We start from the raw sequence: 24,984 nt of genomic DNA, 5'->3' as shown, positions 1-24,984 counted from the left end.
TTTTGCTTATGTATTATAAAAAATAAAAACTGTCTTGCAGTATATTTACCCATGGTCAAAAACTGGAACATCAAAATATGTCATGTCTATCTGCAGTGTAGTTTTATTCATAGGTCTGATTGTCAATAGCCTGTATAGATTGTGCTGTCCTCACATGTCTTAGGACACTGAATTAGAAAAAATTTAAAAGTGCACATTGACAAGGTTCTCTGGCCACAGAAACAGGTGATGGCTCCATTTAATTTGTTTTACATTTTTTAGACATTAATTGTGATCAACAGTATATGCAAACGTCTAAGCACAAGTAAGCCAAATGGCTGCTTGCCCCAGTATTCCAAATTTAGACAGTTTGTAATGTGTTCTGAACACCAATGTATTTGCTATGTGTTTTGGAAGGGTAGTCACAAGGATTATGAATGTAGTGGCATCACATAGAGGCTGCATAAGACCAAGGATTTAAATAAGAAGTTAATTATCATGTGGTCTTTGACATTCTTTTGAGCATTCCTTTGGAATCCATCTAAGGTGAAGACCAACCCTTACAGGTGTCTGCAATGGCAAGTTCCACAATGCAAGTTAATTAAGTTCATGACAATTTAAGAAGAAAAGACTCAGTGCCACCAGAATGAAATGGCCTGTTAAGGTTTGGTACAGAGGTTCATGCCCCCTGTACTGCAGTAGTGTAAATTGGCAGGTGCTAAATGCCTGTTCAGTGTTTTCTGGCTGAGAGCCCAAAGCCCATTTCTGGTCTCTTAGTAAAAGCAGTTTTTCTGCAGCTGCTAAGCAATGTGAACAATCAACCTGCTTATTTCGGGAATGGAACGAAACTCACTGTTCTAGGTAAGAAAACAACAAAATTCCTTCTTATCCACAGCGAGGAATGCCTTCCCAGTGGAGTTTAACCGGGAATCAGGCATTTCTCTTCTTTCGAGTTCTCCTATGTCATTAGTTATCAAGAGAATTAAATCACTGTAGGAACGACACAGGGAGCTGATATAAGCAGGAATTATATAGGACTGTAACTGGACGTTGGTGTCAGTTTCTCAATGCTGGAAATATGGTACAATGAAGTACATCTGATGTCAAAGAAAATGTGAGATTAATGGCTTACTGGAAAACTACACTAAAATAGGTATTAACTCGGGTTATACTGTATAGTTTAAATAATCAGTTAAAAATCCACAAAGAGTTGGTTTTAAATAAGTTAAAATTGTGCCTTTTTTGTTTAAAACCATGACCTGTTTTTTAATTAAAGTACTTATACCAGCTATGTTATAATAATCCCTATTCTAAGGCAAATTAATGCTGAAATAGTTGTCAAATTAACCCTTTTTGGCTAAACAGGATCTTTTACATTTAAATGTAAAATAAATAACTTTCTGGTCTATACTACTAAGAAACTACATATAAAGACCGTGCCTTATTTGCTTAGTCTGATGCAAATTCATTTGCTCTGTATTTTGGTTATAGTTTGATGGTAAAGGCACTTAAAAGACCATGGAGATTTTATCACCTTGTGTTAGAAAACATATACCTGCACAACTGTTTTTATATCTTTTTAAGAAAAATACACAGATTGGAAGATGTTGGATGGATCAAATTTATAGTCTTCAACTGCAGCAGCGGTGTCTCTTTGTTCACTGTGTAACTTTAGCTGGTTATCCATTTTAAACTAGAGTGGTGTTTGATTAGGGCTTTAAAAACTGCTTTATATTTACAGAATTTATGGTAAAACCAGACACTGCCTAGTGGTAAACCAAATCTCATGTTTTTTTTTTTAATCTATAAAGGCATGAATGCATTTGGTTTAGATGCTTGTAAAAGAAGAGAGAAGCTATGCTCCTACTGTGCTGAACAGAATCACCCTTGTGCCCTGGGTAGCCAGTGTAGGCTGTATCTCCTCACAGTATCTAGGTCAGCATAACAGCAGGCACAGACTTATTTCACAACTCTGCACCTGCAGCTGCTGGTTTTGCTACTAGTAAAGCACAGAGTGTACTAACAGAGAACAGTACTTCGGGAACGGCACAAAGCTGACTGTTTTAGGTAAGATGCCTTCTGAGCCACTCTTTAGTGTTCAGGAGCACTTCGTCAAGTGCACTTCTGGGAATCCTGAATAATTTAGGTTCTCTAAAATATATGTAACATTGTGAAGTAAGTAAAGCACATGGCTACATCAGTTTCTATAGTACTGCGTTTAATGGCATGCATAGTTGCTACAGTATTGTCAACACTGCATCGTGATAATAATAGAATTATGCAGGATTAAGGTCTAGTAAGGAACATTTATTAATATTTTGATTGTGCTCTTTGGTAAACCCTGTGTTTGCAGTGTAATCTAATTTCAAGTATTTTGAGGCCTACTCAAGGTGCTCTGGCAGACAGCCCAGAATCCTTTTATATTTTCTGAGTAAATGCAGTTTTTCTGCAGCTGCTTAACAATGTGAATACTGAACCTGCTTACTTTGGAGAAGGGACCAAACTCACAGTTCTAGGTAAGAATGCATTTTCTAAGCAGGGAACCATTATGTGCTGTTAGCTTTAGGAGAAGTGATTTTAAATCCTTAATCTATAATACAAACCAGGTTCCGATCTGAGAGCTGGATTACATAAAACTCAAAAGCAAAACCAGGAAAGACCATCTAGGCAAGTTCAAAATATGAAAGATAGCCTCAACAGTTAATCACATCCAGAAATGGCACAAAATGACATGAAAAAAATCAATATATAGTATTATTAGAAACAAAACAGGATGGCGATAAGTATGACAAAAGTCTGAATTAAATGCACATAATACTTCACAAAATTATCATTTCCATTAGGTGCCCCTACTGTACATGATCAAATATTAATAAGTAGTGAGAGTTAATGTCACTCATGCAATAGGCTTCAAAGTGTACTGTAGCTTTAGCATAGCCTGGCACTTCCTCGGTTTTCTAACAGCATATTAGCATTGTGCTCTGGCAGCTACCCTCTGTACTTTGGAGAGGGAACAAAGCTAACAGTTCTGGGTAAGTAAAAAGGCAAAAGCAGTAAGCATCCTTCTTGGTTCATTTTAAATAAACATACATACTGTATAGTATTGTGTATAGTATTGTGTATGAGTGACATACAGTATGAATTTTAATTAACTCTTAATGTTAGAAAACTTAACTCAAAAGCAGAAATCAAAGCAAACTGCCACAGACAACTGTCTCACATTTATAACGGCTCATCAGTGTAGTCTAGCTGCTCTTTGGCCAGTGGGATGGGTTTAATGTGGATCTCATAAAAAACATATTCTGTTCATATATTTATTATTAACTCTCTTGTGTATGCACTGTAAGTAAAGTATATGTAAATCTATATATTTACACCATATGAAATCTTGGTAAATAGCATTACTAGAACCACAAATGTTCTTAGTGTTGATTCGCTGACTGTAAGTAATTTTGACAAATTAGTCTTTGATCAGACACAAACCAGAAGATGAAAATCCAGTTCTCTTTCTATATTAATGCAGACATAAACATTTTCACATTGCATAAAGTACCAGCAGAGCATTTACTGTATAATGCAACATTGTAATAGAAAATAAAAGCAGCAGATTATTAGAATTTTAAAAACCTACACTTTTTTGTTGTGATTTTGTAGTAACCTCTATTTAATAGACATATTGTATGGTCTTAAATTTATAACCATACCATACATGTAGTCTTACATTTATTTGTGTTTTTAGAATTTAAAAAACAGCCTTTCTAAATGGAGAAAATATTTAATAAATGAGTTTATGCAAATAACACATGATGTCAGATGTTCAAAAAGTTCAAAATAAGAACCTTTGCAGACTAATCATTAAAATCTTGAATCACTGAATATATGATGTTTTAAAGTTTGTATATAACTTATATACTGTATACTTTAAATTTAGATATTGTTTGATTGGCTTTAAAGATGTTTTACTTCTTAGTATTTGGTATTTTATGAAAAAATGCTAATCAGTATGCCGATCATTATCTTATAGATCTTAAACAATGAAAAGATTGCATGTTTATCTGAAGAGGCCTCCTTCTTTATTTTTGACTAATGAAATGTGTGCACTTATTTGAGTGCAGGTGTTTATCTTTCATCTGGGCTAAAAAAGCAACATTCTCTGTAATGTTGTAGTTTCTTTGTGGTTGAAGAAAATATTAAACTAAAGCATTGTTTCAACCTTTTGCCACAGAGTTATAGCTGTAGAGAAAACCTGTTCCCTTGTAGAGAAAACAGTAAAATAAATTCTCAAATTGTATGCAAAACTGCAGATGGGATTTTTGTAAAAGTTGTAGAGCGCTGTGCTCCAACACTTCACCCCTGCACTTTGGTGGAGGAACAAAATTAACTGTACTAGGTAAGAAAGCAAAATACTACATAATTGCTGAAGCATTTAGCAAATGGTTGGAAAAAATTAAGGCTGCTCTCATTTAAGACCTTAGTCACATTAAACAGTATTATTACAGAACATAAAGTAGTTATTGGATGGCATCCAAAGGCATGGTTGTGTCTTTTTTCACCAATGCTGGTAATCAGTGGCTGCCTAAATGAAACTTTTATGTTCAGTAAAAATAATATTACAAGTCTTAGCAATGTGCAGTTTGTAAGTCAAAAAATATTTGTTGATTTTGGGATAAAACTCTGACGAGCAGGGTATGTAATTATTTTAATTTACTAAAAAGGTTGGCCTTATTTTATGTTATATCAGGAATATTCCTGTGCTTTGGAATGTTTTTTAATCACAGGCTTGAGACAATGCTGGTAAAATTGCATACACAGATTGTGTACTCAGATGCTGGGCTACTTAGATTTTCATTGAAAAAATAATGAGTTTAATCAAATTTTAAATGAACAGTACTGGTATGATACGTTATGTAAAACAGGTTGGGTATTTAACTCACACAGACGCAACTTTTAGAAAGTAGTTTATACTTCAAATGAGCTGGATCCTACCCACATTGGGGAGTGAAGCAAAGATTGCAATATGAGGAACAATTATTAATTTTGACTTGGTGAGGAATGGTGACTGCTTAGGATAACCATTAGTACAGCCATTTGAAGCACTATCTTTGCAGAGGAGAGCAAAGGTTTTTATGCACTATATAATGGCTGTGCTCTGCAGATGTTCAGTACTTTGGTGCAGGAACAAAACTAACTGTTTTAGGTAAGTAAGAAAATGTCATAGAAACGATAAATATTGGTTTCCTATATCCTAATGGTACTTCACTAGATCGAGTTAACTTAAAAGTTGAGCAGGAGTTCGATAAACCTAGAGCCAAGTACGGTTTTATAAAAATATTTCTGACTCGTGATAATTTAAAAAAACAGTTGTGTTTGTTATAGGGTGGCGAGGCTAATGCCTTCTTTTTATAAGGACTCATTGTTTTGAATTGCAGCAAGAAAGACATACGGTCTCTTGTCTGATCTCAGTAAGTTCCTCTAAAAGCTTTCCCAATATATGACTGAGACAGTATCTGACTTGTATCAGTGGTCATCATTTGAAAAACATTTAACTGGATGTTTTGGTTTTGTAATAATTTTCCTAACCAATTTCAGGGCACTTTAATTCTCTAAACATGATTTTTCTCTCCTTAATTTCAGAAAGCACCAAGAATGTCTATAGCAACTACAGTAAAAGAAGTATTACTCAGATTTGGCATGTACAGCGCTTCAAAAAGCCTTTTAATGATACCCCATTTTGTTGAATGAAATAGGCACTAAACATTTTTTAAAGAGAATAATGTAATCAAATTTTAATTGCTCAAAATGAACACTTTCTTAGGGTGAAAGTCGCTCAATTATAAAAAATCAAATCAAAAGCTAAAATATAATGGTTGCATAATAATTCACACTTTTTGTGAAGGCAAACCTAAATTTGCTCAAGTGTACAAAATTACTTTGACAATTTCCCGGGTGCAACAATACTGGTTTACTTAGTTCAAAATAAATACATAGATATCTGTGTAATGTGCTATACTGTATATGAAACTAATGTAAACTAATATACTGCATTTTCAGGAAAATGCATATCTGCAATACAAAGAAAGTTACAGATGGAGTGTATTAAAAGTCAAATATACTAGATAAATTTAAGCAACAATTAAAAGTGAAATGAAAAGCTTTATGCAAATTACATTATTTGCTACTAAGAGTAGCATGTTTGGTACATCGCCTAAACTTAAACTTTTTAAGTTCCGAAAAACGTAGAACCCAAAATACATAAATAATTAATTACTAGAACTTTTGACCTGAATTTTCCAGTATTAATTTTGTTGATTTACTGTTCTCCTAACTACAAAATGTATGGGGATTATAAAAGTTTGTAGGTGACAAAAATTCCATTAAGCTCTTGAGACAGACAGTTAGACCTAGAAAATGTCAACTGTATTTTATAGTTTAGCAAAACTATTTCAAAGGTGTCCCATAATGTCTTTGAAGTATCATGCTATGACACCCCTATAGATACAATCATGCTCTAGTCCTATAGACTGATTTTTAAAAAAAGATAATGCTACTACACGTCCAAAATAAATTTAACTATAATCATTTAAAAAACTTCATATGAACATAATAAAAACATAATGTTTGTATTCAGATTCATAATTTTATTTTTTATTGTAGTCTTTATAAAACCGATGGAGAAATTAATAATATATTTGAAAGTTTTTTTATGCTCTCAACCAATTTAATGCTTCTGAAGGCAGATATAAAAATCAGTGAACATTGCCTAGGTATTTTAACAGTGCAAGAGAGATTAGGAATGTCTTTATAGTTTAATAATACATCAAAATAACAATTATATGGATTTCATATTTCACAAGTCAGTCACACTATGCAGCAAAGAACTTAAACTGCTACTGAGTGACAAAATGGGTACCGATTGTGAAGTCAGTTATAATTTTTCACTGATACATAAATATATATTGCTATTCTCCCCTCATCTAAAATTTATTTCTCACAGACCCAAGTGTTCCTGTTACATCACCCAAGAACCTCAAAATCCTTAAGCCCTCTAAAGAAGAGATCAAAAAGAAGAAAAAAGCCACGCTAGTGTGTGTGGCCACTGGTTTCTACCCTGACCACATCAGTGTTTCTTGGAAAGTCAATGGACAGGACCGAACAAAAGGGGTTAAGACAGATGATGCAGCAATCAAGGGCAACGACAAGAAGTACAGCATCACCAGCCGGCTGAGAGTCGGAGAAACAGAATGGTTTAACCCCAAGAAAAAATTCACCTGCATCACTTCCTTCTACAATGGGTCCGCCTATATGAATAATGAAGTGCAGATCAATGGAGAGGGTAGGTACAGGAGAACTGAAACATACTTGAGCTGGATGTAAACAGCACAGGTGTGAGAATGGCAAATGGTATTATTTAAATAAAATCTTCTGTTTTTAATTTGGGGTGGCCAAAACAATCCAGTAATATAACAAACAAGAAAAGAGCACTGTCATTTTCTCTCATAGCTCTCCCCCATGCCCAGCACCGTCTACAGGTGCACCAAAAAGTTATGAACTTGAATATAATAATTAATAATTATAATAATTTCTTACACTTACATAGCGCTTTTCTAGACATTCCACTCAAAGCGCTTTACAGGTAATGGGGACTCCCCTCCACCACCACCAATGTGCAGCCCCACCTGGATGATGTGACGGCAGCCATAGTGCGCCAGAACGCTCACCACACATCAGCTATTAGTGGGGAGCAGAGCAGAGTAATAAAGCCAACTCATAGATGGGGATTATTAGGAGGCCATGATTGATAAGGGCCAATGGGAAAATTTGGCCAGGACGCCAGGGTTACACCCCTACTCTTTACAAGAAATGCCCTGGGATTTTTAACGACCACAGAGAGTCATGACCTCTGAATATAGTTTATCTGAAAGGTTTAAAATACAAATAAAGCTTAAAATAGGAGGCTGTTTAACTTATTTTCATTAATATTATGGTTGATGTTGATATTAAAAAAAAAATCTGGATTACTCATTGTTTGGAGAAAAAAAACTTTGCAAAACAAACAGAATGCAGACTGTATTTTGAATAAATCCTTTCCATGAAGTATTAAAGACCTTCTTTACGGCCCTCTTTATCCTATGTTTTAGAGTTTTGGGTTAATAATTAGAAGTGATTAATTGACATGTCTCTGATACACTTTACTCTTTTCTGAATTGCAGGTTGTGGCCTCACTGCAGGTAAGTTTACATTTTATTACATGTTATTCTAAATAACAAAGCATCAATAACAAATCATGAATTCCATGATTTAGTGTCTAAAAGACCATGTGACCTTCCTCAATTAACAAAGAAAACCTAATTAACAGAAATAAAGGTTTTTGTTATAATTTTTAAAGCCTATTACTAGCCTCTCCAGCTGCTCGGGGGTACAGTATAAGGTGCATTGCTCTCTCCTCAACTGGTCAGGACTGCATGAACATGCATGGTATCACATTACTTTAAGGACGAAGCCAAGGTTAAATATAACTCAAAGCATCTTTTAATGGTATAGAGCTACTTTTAACACTGTAATGTACAAAGTCTGCATTATCTTGGCTAACATTTTATTTTACCTTGCATTTTTAGATAATACACAATTAATTGATATTAAGGTTTAGTGATAATTTGGTGCATAAGATTCTGAGTGTCATTATTAGGTCTCCATATCAATGGCAGTACAACGAAGGCTGTTGTTGATACATTAGTTCTCATAGAGCAAATGACTAAACCCAAGAAAATTCTTCTGCTTCCAGAATGCATTTGATTTGTGGATGGACAACCCCTTACACAAACACCTAATTACCATGCAAATCATTACCCTCACATACATGTTTAGATTTGTTTCTCTGCATAATTAGAAATATCTACTGTATTTTTAAATGAATCACTGAAGCTGCTTAATATGTTGATACTTTTCTGTGGATATTTAAATCCACAAAATATCTTTTAGATTTCTTAATATCACGTTCTATTTGGAGTTTTTTGGATGTTTTGTTTTAATCTCTGATAGCTCATTGTTACTTCTTCTATCAATCTTGTTTTAGATGCTTACATGGGAAGCACAAAAAATGTATCCACATACTATGTCATTTTCCTTGGCAAATCTGTCATGTATGGGCTGTTTGTGACTGTTCTAGCCTGGAAAATAAAGGTAAGACTTCCACACAAACAAAGACTGTTGATTTCAACTAAAACATTCCATACACTAGAATTGAGCATTCACCCTCTCTTTCATTTTGTTTTCCTCAAAAATTAATACATATTAAGTCTCCTGTTCATTTGCTCTAATACAGTTCTGGGATTATTTCAATCAATTTCCTAGTAAAATTCAGTGGAAATTACGCTGTTTATAAATATTGAAATTCAATATACTGTACACACATTGACATTCTCCTTAGAAAACGGCAAGTTGTGCAGTGAGATAAGCAGATTAAACTCGGATTTAACACCTGTGTACTATGAGTAGAAATTACCATTGAAAGAGCTTTAGGAAACTGAACAGACAGAACCAGTACCAGAACTCTTGCCACATCTCCAGTTTTCTTCAGCTTAATTAGCCACTTCACCACGCATGAAGTCTCAAGCTGTAGACAAAAGAGGATTATGTGTTTTTTTTACTTTATAATTTAGAGTTACATAGAAATTCTAAATATATGAAAATATTTGATGAACATAGATGTAAACAGTACTGAAATGTTACAGTATTTAAAACATTATAAAAGGGATACCACTTTTAGAAATATAATCAAAAATCTACAAAGCAGGTTCAGAAGAATCAATAGACGCAACAACAGCAAGGAATACAGTGAAAAAGGAATACCAAAACAGATCAAATAAGGAAATGCTGATGAAAATCACTTTTCTTTAAGTCAGTTTATCATTTTCTATAGTATGGTGAGGAAAGGTTGTAATGTGAGACACAGGTACTGTAGTGAATCATGTTTTATTGTGAAATAATTCTCAGTTTTGGTACAGGGAGACTTTATGGCTTCATGACATTTGTTTGTTTTTTATTCCACAGAGAAATTCAGGAAAACATTACAACTGAAGGATTGTAAAACCAGTCACATAAGAAGAGATGTGAAACTTCTATTTGCTTATAAAAGGATATTTCCTTTACATTCTGGTAACCATGATGTGCTATAGGATTAGGGACTGGCACTAACATGACCTTCTACCAATCGTATAACTTCAGTTTCCTTTTGTTCCAAAAAATTATAAGGGAACAGTATCACTTGCAATGAGGTATGCAGAAGTGTATAAGTGAATTACTGCTGCACTAAAGAATTTTTTAATACCCTGAATTACACATGAGTGTTTTACCTATATGAACTCTGTGTCTGTCATAAATCCTAAAAATAAAGTATTTGTTTTCTGCAACTCTGTCAATAAAGACATTTATTTTGGAATTTATGAAGCAATATGTTATTAGTGGTTACAATGCACATTACTTGACAAACAATCAAATTAATATTCAAAATAAACTAATCCAACTGTAAGTAAATGTAAACCGTCATAACTGTAGTACCATACAACTGTAGTAAATGTAAAGGCACCTCTCCTGTTATCATTAAGGCAATATACATATTGTATTTGTTTATAAAGCCAAATCTACAATCTGGATATTGACAAGTTTGTCAGTTATTGTTGTTTTGTACTGTCTGATGCTTCTATTATTTTGTGCTGTAATTATATAATTATCCAAATATCTACAATGCGCTTTTTCAGCTGTCTGATATTTTATATCCTGTGTAGGATATAAAAACGAAGAGGAAAAATTAACTCAACTGTGTCTGAAAGTTGAAAGGCAAAAAGAAAACATTATCTAGATTAATCCTTAAGTGAAGTGATATTTGCTGTTGTTATACATTGTTTTAACTCTGTAAAAAATGTTAAATATAATTTGTGAAAACCATCTGTTTCCTTTCTGTACCTTCTCTTTATATAGAGAATTAAAATCATTTTCTTTCTCACAAGTCTCTTGAAAATCCTTTTTTCAAACCTGTATACAGATGCAGAATCATCTATATTCCTTAGTAGTTTCCAAATTGTGTTTCTGACATTAAAACACTGTTGAGAGAAGAATGTGTGAATTTTCATTGCATGTTTCTAATTTTCTTGTATGTAGTCACATAAGGCTTGATACGGTAGAATTGAATTCCCACATAGGAATTAAAATTTTCTGAAAGGAGGCTATACCTATTTATCAGCTATATAGTAAACATTTTTTTCAGCATATCTATGGTCTTCGTTTGGCCTTTTTTGAAGATATGTACATGTTCATTCATTTACAGCTAGGTATTTTATTGTAGTAATGAGGGTGAAGCACCTTACTCAAGAATACAACAGTAGTGTCTCAGCTGGGATTTGAACCTACAAACTTGAAGTTACAAGTCCAGAACTCTTATCATCTGCTGCTTATTTTTAGACAATTTAATAACATAATTAAGCAGGCACACTACAAAAGCCATGCAAGACTAGATCCCACAATCTCCCCCAAAAATACTTTAGAATTGAAGGTTGGGATGGGGCAAATCACATGTAAAAGATCCTAGCTCATATTAAATCAGAAACAGAAATGGAAAAGGGAAGCTTTTCTCCAAAACATCTGTAAACTCAAGAATATTGTTTACAGATCCAACAAAGGCCGATTCTTTCAGCAGCATCATTCAACATGTGTTCAGCCTTAACAACCATGTGTGTGTGATGCTGTATTCACACTTCTCTTGAAACACCATTTTTGTAAACAGTAACATACAAGGAACAAAAAAGATAAAGGATGTGGTTTGCCATCTCTGTTTTCATCAAGATTGTGTGAGATTAGTGAGTGGAAAGTAGACTGTTGTTCAAGAACTAGGTCATGAAACACGTGTTCTGTGGGTTGAAGATGAAAAAAGGTTGCTGAACTACTTTCAAGACAGATTAAGATGAACCAAAATAAGAAAGATCTGTGAAGTTCCACTGCAAACCTCCAAACACCAAGATAACAAAACAAACCCTTCACTCAGTTCTGTTCAAATGCTGTTAAGCCAGTTGGTTTAAATTTAAGATGTTCTATAACCCATCCCACCAATTACAACAAGAAACCTTAAAAGAAATTCATCCCTAGAATGTACTCTTTGCTAATTAAAATAACCTTGAAAGATGTATGCTTCAATCTAAAGAAAATCTAAAAGAAAGATACCTGAGAGGGTAAAGTCTTAAAAAGAACCCAAAAGGAAAAACAAAACAAAGACCAGGTAGTTACAGTAGAAACCCAAATGCATGAGATAGAAGCTTCCAATTTGCTGACAATTCTGTTATTGGAATCACCAGAAACATGGTCATCATATAAGAGATATATTTATACTGTACAGAATGTGTAGGAAAGTGGAAGTGTGAGATTAGAATTTAAACTTGTCCCAAACTTCCATTTAAATGAAAAACACTGCTAACTGCTTTCATCCTTTTGTAGGAGCACCTACTGTATAAAAGTAAATGATTGTATTATTCTCATTTTATTCAAATGAAAACAAACAAGCAACCAGAGATGAAAGAACTATTAGGGAACTGTGACCATAATATTGTATGCTTTGAAGGATACTTTGAAACTGTAAAATCCAAATGTGAAGCTGACAATGGGACTTACAGTATGGCAATGAGACAGAGAAGACAGACTAAAAATATTAGGATAAAAAATGCATTTTAAAATAAGTCAAATGTGTCCAAGACATTAATAGCATAGTGGTGGATTTATAGATAATAAAAGTAAAATTACTAATGTACTAAATGTGTATTTCACACAGGTGTTCACTAAGGAAGAAATCAACCACATTTTTTCTTACTGCCATTATGAGATTTGTTATTAGAGAGGCAGCATTTTAACAGTTTTTGAAACAACCAGCAATACTTGGAGGATCAAACAGAAATCGGCAATTTGTTTTTGCAGATGTGATCATTCTTATATTTGCAACATTTACTGTATGTTGGCATGTAATCAGCTAAAATTTGTGATTTTCTTTCAGTGGAAAATAAGTACTCCCCATAATTTTCTATGATCACAAAATATGGAAAAAGAGTAAGTTTGTTGTTCTTGTCAAAGCCCTTTTTTGGTAGCCCAGACATGACCAAGTGGAACAGTCACTTTGTTCACCATCCTGTAAGCCTTCAAGCATTTTCATCAGTCTCATTAGGGATGTTTTATGTATTGTTTTTATAATTAATACTTTGCAACAAATAAACAATTCGTCATTTGTGGTGCTGTTAAGAAAAAATCCACACAAGTGTTAAACCTTTATCAGAGCATTATTAGAAAATGAAAGACATAACAACATAAGCACTATGTAGTATTATGTAAGCCTGTTTCAAATAAACTATTTTTTGCAGATGACTATAGTGATTTTTCTTCTTTCTTTTATTTCCTTCAGCTTTGTTGTGTGGTCAAGTGGTGGTGGTTTATTTTTTCAGGTGTTCAGTTAATTATGGCAGGAGCGTTTGTCAAAAAGTGCTCTCAAAGAGCCAGCTCCAACCGCACCATTGTGCTCGCGTGAATAGTTTCCTCATGACGGAGTTTTCACTCGCAAAGAGACTCGGTTACACCTTAACATCCGGAGATTGTAGAACCGCCAGAAACCAGAGAACCGTTACTGGGGAGCGCAGGTGTGTAAGGAGCAACCTCTGACCTTGAAACAGAAACAAAGGGCTTCATAGGGTCTATTTCTGTCTTTTGTCTTCTGAATGACGCAACACAGAACTATCTTACAGCAAAAGAAACTTGGATATGGCTGGTTTTCGTTTTCTGTCACCAAAAAAAATGAAAATGCTTCGTATATTGCTTCTTTTTTTTTCTTTTGACATGCATTTAACGTACTGTTCATAAACAGTGAATATAGTTTATTATCTTCACAGATATAACTTAGTCTTCAACCCCTAGAAATCGCCCAGACTGTTCACCAGCAGTGATTCATTGATAAGGAAAATATAAGCAATACTGATACACCAAAGACAAAAAAGATAATTCCGTTGCTGATACGAATTGAACAAGCGATCACTTATATGGCATCACTCTTTCACACAAAAAAGAAACATTAACAAAGAAGGTTAAAGTATTAAAAATATTGTATTGTAAACTATAATAAATACACAATAACAAGCATTTGCGGAAAACGTAATGTGTTAATTATGTAGAAATCTTCCCCAACACGAGTTCATTTCTGATTCATACATATGATCAAATTATAAAATAAACTAGAAATAAATATGTATACGTATATTCAGCAGCTGTAAACAAATCACATCACATTATTCTGTGTATTTTACAAACATGCAAAAATAATTATGTGAAAGTTACATAATTATACCCATGAGAGTAGTTACCGGTTTACCTAATTTTGCAATATTCTTAGATGATACTAGGGGGCGACATGACGTAACTTTTCTATTTTTTTGGTACTGACGATAAATCTTTCTCGGATATTTTGCCATATGTTTATTTAAAGTTAATAAGGAAAAACCTTAGAGCAAAGTCAAAAACATGAGGATATGTTGGACATCAGGCAGGAACCCAGATAGAACTACATTTCAGCCACCTTCTTAAGGTAAGTAAATCTAAGGAGCTCTAAAGCTCTACTGGTCAATAAGTACTGTATAATGACCTCTTTAGAGAGTCAGGCCCAAAGTACAGGGATATAATTCCAATAACAAAAGGAAATGTAAATATTATGTCAGATAATTCCTCTGCTCTTGTTGGTCATTGATTCTTTCTTATTCATGAACGCACAATGATACAAATATAACATCACTAATGAAAAAGATGAATGATGAGGCCAGGTATGATGAGCCTAACTGGAATGAAATCCAATAGGAGCATGTGAATCTGTAGAAAACTTTGTTCCACATCACATGATATGGTATGATTAAACTTAGACAAAAACGCTTACTGTATGTGTTGCTTTGTTAGGATGCTAGGACACATGAATTACCCTCCAAATGTTCAGGGAAACATACAATATAATATCTTCTACAAAATCTAGAATTACTGTTTTTGTTCAAGAACTCAAACTTGATGGTTTTAGTGGATTTTCAATGAACACTACTTTCTTAATTTTTAAGGCAGACAGAATGGCAAGCAAACCTCAAACATCAGATGCGCTCATCTTGTAAATTATGAGAATGTTTAGTTAATTGTGACAGTTAATTTAGTTAATTCAAATACATTTTCCCAAGATGTATTTGAACTGATCATAATGGATTATCAGGAAGTGAAAAAGATCATTAACAAAGGGGTATTCCGAAATTTGTTTTTTTATGAAAAATACTAAAAATGCATGTCCTACATAGAGTGTAAAATATTTTGCCCACACACATACACCCACACACACACACAGTTGTAGGTGGAGACTCTTATCAAATATTGTACATAAGCCTCCAACGCAGACTAGATCATTCAGGTAAACAGGAAAAGCGTGTCAGTGTTGAGTATTACATTATCTTCAAGAGAAGGAATGCCCTGATTTGTGTAAACAAGCCATCTCTGTGATGTCAGCAGAGAAAATGACACGTTTGTGAGTTTTTGAATGATACTGTATTGCTGTGGGGACGGGGGGGCACAGTGATAGATCTTCCATAGCAAACTACAAAAACCAAAGTAGCATCAAATTGCCTTGCAGGGTCTCTTGACAATAATAAATATGTAACAGACTGGTAAAAATCAACAGCACACCAGTGTTGTACAAGCACAATTACTCTCTTATTCTTTCATGTAGTGAAACAAAATGTTCATAATTACAAAGACAAAATGAGGCACAGAAACAGTCTGTCTTCAGATGGTCCCAAAATCTATCTTTCAGATACTGGCTGCCTCATGAGCCCTGGTCTGCAGAATTTAATCTTCTCACGCCTGTCAACAGGGAGCCACCTCAGAAGAGCATGATCAGTTATGAGTGTAAAGGGGTGTCGCGCTATGTAGTATTGTGGTTCCCACTTGATGGCTGGGCAATCACTTTCGATAGGGTTGTAGCACTGAGGAAAGAGCTTCCTGTTGAGGTAGACAGCCTGTCATTCCACTCCCCGGATCTTTTGAAACAGCATTGTTCCCAGTCCCTGCAAAATAAACTGTAAGGAGAAGTCTGGACAGCACATGATTGCGTTCCAACACAGCAGGTCCTCCATCGTCATCATTGTCTGGAACACGGATTTAGTGCTGCTCCATCTACTAGACTGTATCTGGAGTACCCTTTTTTGGGTCGTTCAGACAAGGGAGCAGTGATTGCAGAGAAGTTGGTGATGGTCCTTTGGTAGTAGCTTGCACATCTCAAAAAACGTGGAAGTCCCTTTTTTCACTTGGATGGAGGGCAGAAGGCCTCACAGCCATAATGTTGTCTTTCTTTTCTTCTCTTTTCACAATGGAATAAACCTTTCATTTATTCCTTTAATACTATAGTGCTTTCGGGTTCTCATGGGTTTGTGCCCTCATGGCTCCCGCCTCAGGTCAGCCCTCCAACGCTGGGGCTCAAACCCGGGTCTCTGGCATCACTCAACAGGGAACCAGCCGGCTGAAGGTCCCTGCTATTCACAGGGAAGGGCGGTGACATCACCACGCTGGCAACCAGCTCGCACAACCTGTAATGTTGGCCGTGTCCGTTACAATACCTATATCGCTACGTGCAGACTTACAGTTTTAAGCAGTGGAAGTGATTGCACGTGGAACTGTTCATAACGGAACCATCATTGCTTTGATCTCCAAATCCCACAAAACTGGCCCTCATGCTTGTAATGATTCTGTTCATATTTGCTAAAAATTGCAAGATTTCATTATGACTAAACCCCAGTCGAATTCTGTACAAATTCCGCAACGCTGGACTCAATCGTTAAACCGAAAGTGCCTGCCAAGTTCACCGTAGCTTCTATATGTGTTCTGTGCACAACGTAACAGGTTGACGTAAGCATTGTTATCTCGTAATTACGAGATACATATCTCGTAATTACGAGATAAGGGGGTGAATTGTTTTCTTATTGGCAGCAATGCACTTCCGTAAAAACCCGTATCAAGCTTTCTGAAACCAAAGTAAATCACAGAAACATTTACATAATTTTTAATTATTCAATTTTTAAGTCCCAAATTTTCAGTGCACACAACAAATTTCCAGTGTCATCTGGCGTACCACCTGGGGGCACTCCGCGTACCATCAGTGGTATGCGTACCACAGTTAGAGAACCACTGTGGTAGACAATTACAAGCTCTCCACCCTTTAAGATAAATGATTTTCTGCCAGTTCAACAGCCTCAGTGAGAGTTTTAAGGCAGGGACAGGGACAGTTCTTTTGTAAGTTACTCTAGGACGACCCCCTTGAGCACTTTTATAAAACTGGTATAAGTTCTATAGGGTACAGCCCTCAGCATCTGGCATCTAGCAGGCACTGAGCAAAGGCATCTGCCCTATAGCTATCAATGATTAATCTCCCACCTAGGCCAAGATGATCTCCTTCAATTTCCTATAATCGCCAGCATCCTGTACCAGTATGGCCATGGATGCTCCTGTGCCTCTCTTTTTAACAACGTCAATGTACCTAGGTGTCCTTGGGCAATTGAGATCCAAGGACTTGGTCAATGTAACAGTATACAGTCAGGTTGCCATCAACCACTACATGTGGAGTTTTGTAGCAGTGAGACAGTCTGGCTTTGACCATTACACCTGGACCTCCCCTTCAATGCTCATACAGTATCATGCTCTGTCATCGACAGGCTGTATTTGGTTGTTGTGCCATGTTACAGTTTATCACTGTCATTCTGCATTCTGCAAAGGAACAAGTAATAGGTTAATTCCATGATGAAAAGAGAAGAAAGGAAACAAAACGTTTTGGCTGTGGAACCTTTCATACTCGAAGAAGGCTCCACATCTGAAATGTTGTGTTTTCCTTCTTCTCTTTTCAGCATGGAATAAACCTATTACTTGTTTCTTTTGATGCTTAGCATACAGTGCACAAAAATTAACAATAATAAAAACGTATATGTTTAACATGACACAAATAGGAAAATTGTCACTAATGACAATTGAAGGAAGTGGCTTGTTGTTAACAATGTATTTATCTGAAAACATTATGTTAAATGGAATTTTGAAAGCTGTGCTCATACACCTGTGCTTTATACTTTGCACATAATAGACTGAAACATGAGATTGTACTTACAAGGAACATAATTTGGTGATTGTAAGTATGATTTACAGTATGTAGGGTCATTAATTAAACAGTGGAAAATGGAATGTGACTGAACAAGTCACCAACAATGTATCTTGACACCACAGCAGTACTGATTGCCGTATATCCCTCCTAAACATGGATGTCAAAACTACTCCTATTCAGTTCAGTTTATGAGTTTTTTGTTAAAACCTTAATCTCATTCATAAATGCACTTCATAATTACCACCTTTTATAACATTTATTGTCATCAAGTACAATCTTTTCATGCAGCACTTTTGTTCTTGGGATTTTGATTCAGTTTTTGCAAGTAGGGAAATATTTATTTTTGCTTTACTGACTTATTATGCAAAAGCAGAACTATTTAAAAATAATTTCTGACAATAAGATCAATAACATGATAGCTTACTGCATGTCACTAACAGAATGTTATTTTATACATTATTTATTAAAATTGACAAAATTAAAGCTATTCACATATAACCTGAAAATTATTGTACCTGAAATCTCAGTTCTAAGATCTGTCAAAATATTTTTTTTTTAATTTACAACATTTAATTTACAACATTACAAAATTTAAATATCTTTTTGTCTCACTTTACAGGAGTCTTGGTACAATATCTGACACAACTCTTTGTTTGACCAAAGTGTGACTTAGAAATGTATCTTTTGTTGTGGTTAATCATGTTGACAGAAAGTGAACTCTGCCACTGAGCTCTCCACATGAATGGTGTGCAGTGTCTTAAAGCAGTTTGTGGCAACATGTTAAAGATTTCAAAACGTATCTTTCTAAAACAAATGACATGAGTTGCCTAGATTATGAACTGGTGAACTGATACCGCTAACTTGATTGATTTGGTTGTCAAATTCCAAGATTAACTGTAATCTTTATGCAATTATACCATATATAATATATAGGAGCCTTACAGTATGTCCAGCAATCACCTCCCCATACCTCCTGTTAAACATTAGGTCATGTTGTTCATGAATACATGCTTATGCAGAGAGTCCTTTACCAAGTTAGACTTCTGTGGGCCTCATGACAGTTGCAGAGCCCCCAGTGAGTTTAACCACTTGCTAGAAAACAAAGCGGCAGTCAGCTGTGATAGTTTTGGTAATGTCATGAATCGCTGTGCTCAGGTTATACACCTTTGAGTTTTGGTACTGGAACCAAGTTAATCATTTTGGGTAAGGTATTTTCAATATTACGTTTGTCTTGAAATATCTGTTGTTCACAAAAATGTTTTTTAAACACTTCTTGAGATTTTCAAGTTCAAATGATTATCTGAGATTGAGACCTTCAGAGAGTAAAGGACATGAAGGCGAGTTGATTCAGAAACTATTGGAGCCAAAAGCATTTACCTGGACCAACACTTCAGTGTGCATATGTGTGCATAGCACAGGCTATGGTTTTGAACACATCTTGTGTCACTGTGTTCTGGCCCCTCACCTTTGTACTTTGGTGAAGGAACCAAGTTGACAGTACTGGATAAGAACATTCCCATTGATTACATTTCATTTTACGAAAAAATAGACTAGGGCTACAGTAACCACCATATTTTACGATCACTTTTACATCAATAAACTTCCCTTGCTTTGTTTTGTCTTTAAAATAAAAAAAGGCATTTTTGCCTGTTCATGTATAATCGTATTTGACAGAGATTAGGTATAGAATTTGGAGAGGTTTTGTGCATGAGTTGTGAAACTGTGCTCTGGCTATGAGCAGCACTTCGGCAGAGGATCAAAACTGATAGTCCTAGGTATGATATCCAGCTTTTAAAAAGTCTGAAAATGTTATCTCTGTATGTATAGATACACACTATTTGTCTGAAAGCAGTTTCTTATTAATTACTCAGTTAAAAAAATGAGTATAATTATAAAGAATCAAACTCCTGAAGCGTCACCTGTTTGCAAATTATATTGTATAAAACCTTTCAATAAATTCACGTCTTACAGCATTTTATTGTTTCACAGTACAGACTCAACACTTTATAACAAATACATTTGAGTTAGTTTTGCTTCATCTATGAAAACCCCAAATTCTGCAAAATAAACACCTGTAGATAAGCATGCCTTGCAGAAATGGGTGTACAGATTTGGTTTAGTTTCAGACCACTGTGCTCTGGCAATCCAGTTTTCTTCGGCGATGGCACAAAACTGTTTGTCATAGGTGAGTCAAATATATTTAATTTGTTTTGTTTGCAAATTCTTACTTATAAAACTAGGTCGCATATTCAGGCTAAAATGTAAGGCCTTTGCGGAAAAAGTCCCAGAAATATGTAAAACGAAAAATCGATACTGTATGACTGAAAAGACGTTTAGAGGATCTGAAATACAGTATTCAGTACAGAAGCCGAGCGCAGCATACAATATAAAAAATATAGAATATGACCCTGTAATATTCTATCGTTATAAAATGTACATAAAAATGATCTTACATTAACAGGCATAAGTGCAATGATTATAAAAATAAACTGCAAGTTAAAGTAATGTGATTTTATATGACTGTTACTATTATAATACAAAATCCCGAGATAAATTCAAGACGCTGCCGTAAATACGGAACTGTCTACTAGTTTTCATAAATGTCGAGAATAATTTAAGAGCGCATGGGTAGCACACGTCTGTGGTGGATTGTTCAGATGAGATAAACAACGTTTTGCTGTCGTTCGTGGTACTTCTCTAATCGTCTGTAACTGTTTTTGTACCTCAGTGATTCAGATTTTGAAAATGCCGCAGGCTGCTGTTCGAAAACAATGTTTTTTAGATTGAAAAATAAAACTGGTACTGTCTAATTTAGGACGAAGTTCATATAAACTACTGTATAGTTCAAAACTGTAAATATGCAAGCCCGATAGTTTATTGTGCTTTACAGACAAGACACAAATAAGCTAGTAAACATCACCTTAGAAGAAAATAACGGTCTACTAGTATCGATGTTAATATTTATTGTGTTATTTATCTACTTCAATGTGTGTTTTTTCTTGTTAAAAATAAATAGAAAACATTCGCAATTAGAAAAACGCACAGTAAAAGATAAATATTATCAGTTACGACAAATGCAAAACAAATACTGCAACATTAGTTTCATGCCAGCACAAATGCTGAAATTCACCGATCTGCCAGTGTGACAATAAAGCTACTTTTGGTGGCGAACAGGTGTGTGACACAACCCATATCTGGGCCACGGGCAACTGCGTTCACGGTGGAGAAATTGGGTTGAAGCAGCAAAACTGTAGTAGTTCTGTTTTTTAAAAGTAACAACAACATTTGTATAAATGAGTTTAGTGGGTCACTAAACTCATTTAAACCTATTAAATTTGTTTAGCACTTCGGAAATGAGATTAAATGTCTCAGTGCAGCGGTTTGACAAAGTCAGTAGACCTTTTCCAAATCTGTTTTTCAAGCATAAATTGCATTATGTTTTAATTTAATATTGAACTAAGAACTGCAACATACTCATTATAGGGCTATCATTAGAATTGCAGCAATGAAAGTGGGTACATTCAATTTGTTTAAAAAAACGCATCTTCACTGTCAAGTGCAATCATTAATTAAGAACGTGTAAGTCAAACAAACAGTACTGGCTGTCAGGTAACCTCCTGTTCCTCTCCCTCAGACAAAAATATCACTAGGCCCACTGTCAAAATCCTTCAGCCCTCGAAAAAGGAAATCAAAGACAAAGGAAGAGCCACCTTAGTGTGTGTGATCACAGGTTTCTATCCCGAACACATCACTGTTTCTTGGAAAGTCAGTGGACAGGACCGAACAAACTGGGTTAAGACAGATGATACAGCAATCAAGGACAAAGAGGGAAAGTACAGCATCACCAGCCGGCTGAGAGTCAGCGCGCTCGAGTGGTTCACTCCAAAGAAAAACTTCACCTGTGTCACCACTTTCTTCAATGAAAGTGCCCCAGTAGAAATATCCATCAAGGGAAAGGAGGGTAGGTGTCACTAGGCTGGAACAGGCTTAGATAGGGATGGGTGTAAGTAACAGCTGTGGTACTTTAGCTTTGTATCTAATTAATGAGTTTTCAATCTACAACCGCACTCAAAAACGTTCAAACTTTTAACAGCTTGACACCATGATCTTATTCTGCTTGTATTGTCTCCACACATTAATTTGTTTTAAAACACAAGCACATGCCATCAAAACTTTTTACAGCTAGGTTATTTTCAATCTATAAAAAACAGTTGCAGGTAGTATTTAAAGAAATAGTCCCATTTAGAAGTCATGAAGAGTTACAGTAGATACTATCATTCTGCATTACTGGCTACTACCAGTATATTCAGGGTGAGCCTGTTTCTCCTCTCAAGAGTTCTGAATTACTATTATAATAATAATTAAAGCAGTACAGACCACTGACAGTATAATGTATGTGGTGATTTCAATTTCTCGATTACTGGACCAGTCCAGTAGCTACATACCTAACAACAGACCTGCTTTCAAAGCTCTGTAAAAAAAAACAAAATATAAAAGTTAATGTGCATAAAACAAAAGAGAATATTTTTTTCATCATACAGTATCTAATGATTTGCAAGCTAATACCAAGCTTATATAAATACAGTATATGCCTTGATGTTATTTATTTATCATAACTGCTGTGCAGATAAGTATTATATGATATTTCCTTTTCTAAGATTTCAAATTAGCTTGTAAAATAGCTTTTTTTTTGTCTTTCAGGTTGTGGTGCAGGTAAGCTCGATATACTGCATTTGATGGACTGTATTCTGCTGTTCTTTCAACTGTTATCTAACCTTTCACTTTTTGTAGGTGCTTTGTTTGCTACATCGTTTTAAATGTGAATTATCACCCTCTCATTAAAAAATAAAGCTCAAAGAACAGTATAGTCCAATTGTATTACAAAGCCAAATGCACTTTCTACTATTTGTATTTGCAGCCTATTCATTCTTCAGTAACTTCAGTTAAGACATGCTACTCAAATTACTGATAGGGAATTAATATTCTATAGTTTTCCCCAGACAGAAGTATAAGTGTTTCATGGTTTTTGATATTGAAGTATAATGTCACAGACACAGGGAAAAGGGGAATTCAAAAATCATTAAACTGGGAAATCTGATGTTGTTACACCATTGAAAATGACAGAAACATTTTGCATTTAATGTTTGAACCACAAGAAAAGAAGAACATTTACTACTGCTGCTCACATTCATCATTTATTCTGTAATAACTAGAATTCTATTATTCTCTCTATGATGTACTATTTTGTCAGTTCTATACAAATGGATAGTTTCCCCATTATCTGGCAGTTTCTCTGCAAGCCCAGGTTTGCCATGAGTTGTCCGACGCTTTGCTCTGCTTAGTTGTAGAAACTTTAAGGTCGACACGCCTCACCTACCTGCTGTTCCTCGGCAAGAGCACTCTCTACGGACTTCTCCTCACAGTCCTTGTCTGGAAACTAAAGGTAAAGCACAGAATTAAAACTAAAATATTTTTATGGCATTAAAAATCTGCAGCTTAACATAATTCTTCGCCGACTATTGATTTTTTTATTTGATATTTAGGGCAGCAGGGATTTTTAAATCAGGCCCAGGCGACTGGAGTATGAACTGTGGGTGAAGTTTGAAAGTCAAAGAAGTATAATGAAAAATATGTAGTGCAATGTCTGATAACGGTGTTGCTAAGTATTACTGTGTGGCAGGTTTAGTTCAGTATTTTAATATGTACATTGTAATTGTTAAATGTTGGAAAAAAGTCAGACGGTATATGTTTGGTCATATGTCATAATTCTGCACTACAAATATAGTATAACAAAAATGTTAGTAAGATTGAGATACTGTTTTTTTTTTCATTCTTACAGCTTACATGTGAGAAAACCTTTGCCTAAACTGCAAGATTGGAAGAATTCAGATAAAAGCTTTTGAAATGGGACCCCTTTGCCTGTGTTGCTTTGAAAAGAGAAATCAGAGCTGATCCAAACTTTATTATGAGTATTGTTGATAGGACAATCCTTGTGATATCTGCAATAAACACAATTTGCATGACTGTTTTGACACTCAGAGTTGTGTAAAAGACTGGATTGAATTAAAACTTGTAATTCACAAAATTTCATAACAGTATGATCCGATTTAATTAAATTGCACATAGCAGATGGATTCTTTTTTTCTATTTTTTGCAGAGCCCCGATCCTACCCAGCTAACACAAAATATTGGAACACTTCCAAATGTTTCTGTAAAGACGTGATTTGGTGAAGATTTTTAAAACGTTTTAGCAAGGATTTTACTAAATTACTGTAAATGGTGCATCTTGATTATATAACCTTCAGACACAGCATTGTAGCCCCGTTACAAACACGTAAGACATATCTCCAAGCTTTTACAATTACTTTCAAGCAATTGGGAGTACATCAGTGCTCAGGGAATAGCGAGAAATTCTTTCAGCCACACATTCTTTTTCTCATTAATATATTTAATCTGGAAGATCACATCTTGCCTTTACTCTTTCATTCACCGTGTGTTACAATGCTGTGAAATGTGTTATTAAGCATAGGCTTCTGCATGATATGGTATTTTAAGACCATGTGCCCCTCATTTAACTCAAAGCAGTAATGTTTTGTGAGGCTTGTTTATGTTTGTAACAGTGTCACTTCTTTAACCTCTGTTTTTGAACAGATAACTTAGTGGAAAGTTCTTATTTCTTTCATCTTGCTTGTTTTGATTATATTTTTTACGGTTAGAACTAATATAGAAATGACAGGGACAATGAAATGATATAGAAATATGAGTCAGTGGAAATCATTGACTCATATTTGTCTCATATATTTGATTAGGTTCAAATG

At 34.9% G+C, this 24,984-nt stretch overlaps 1 gene segment (V, D, J or C); it reads left to right on the top strand.

The window, feature by feature from the left end:
- Positions 1-476: 476 nt before the first annotated feature.
- Positions 477-24,093, top strand: LOC102686008 (immunoglobulin heavy constant mu-like). The segment is given in 9 exon segments: positions 477-840; positions 6,974-7,312; positions 8,190-8,207; positions 9,053-9,159; positions 20,276-20,351; positions 21,801-22,127; positions 22,868-22,879; positions 23,509-23,609; positions 24,006-24,093. Coding segments are annotated over 9 exon segments (1,146 nt in total).
- Positions 24,094-24,984: the final 891 nt, after the last annotated feature.

The sequence above is a fragment of the Lepisosteus oculatus genome, chromosome 8 (genome assembly GCF_040954835.1).
Source record: "Lepisosteus oculatus isolate fLepOcu1 chromosome 8, fLepOcu1.hap2, whole genome shotgun sequence".
In the NCBI taxonomy this organism is placed as follows: domain Eukaryota; kingdom Metazoa; phylum Chordata; class Actinopteri; order Semionotiformes; family Lepisosteidae; genus Lepisosteus; species Lepisosteus oculatus.
The sequence above is the reverse complement of the archived record's forward strand: the minus strand, read 5'-3'. Positions and strand labels throughout refer to the sequence as shown.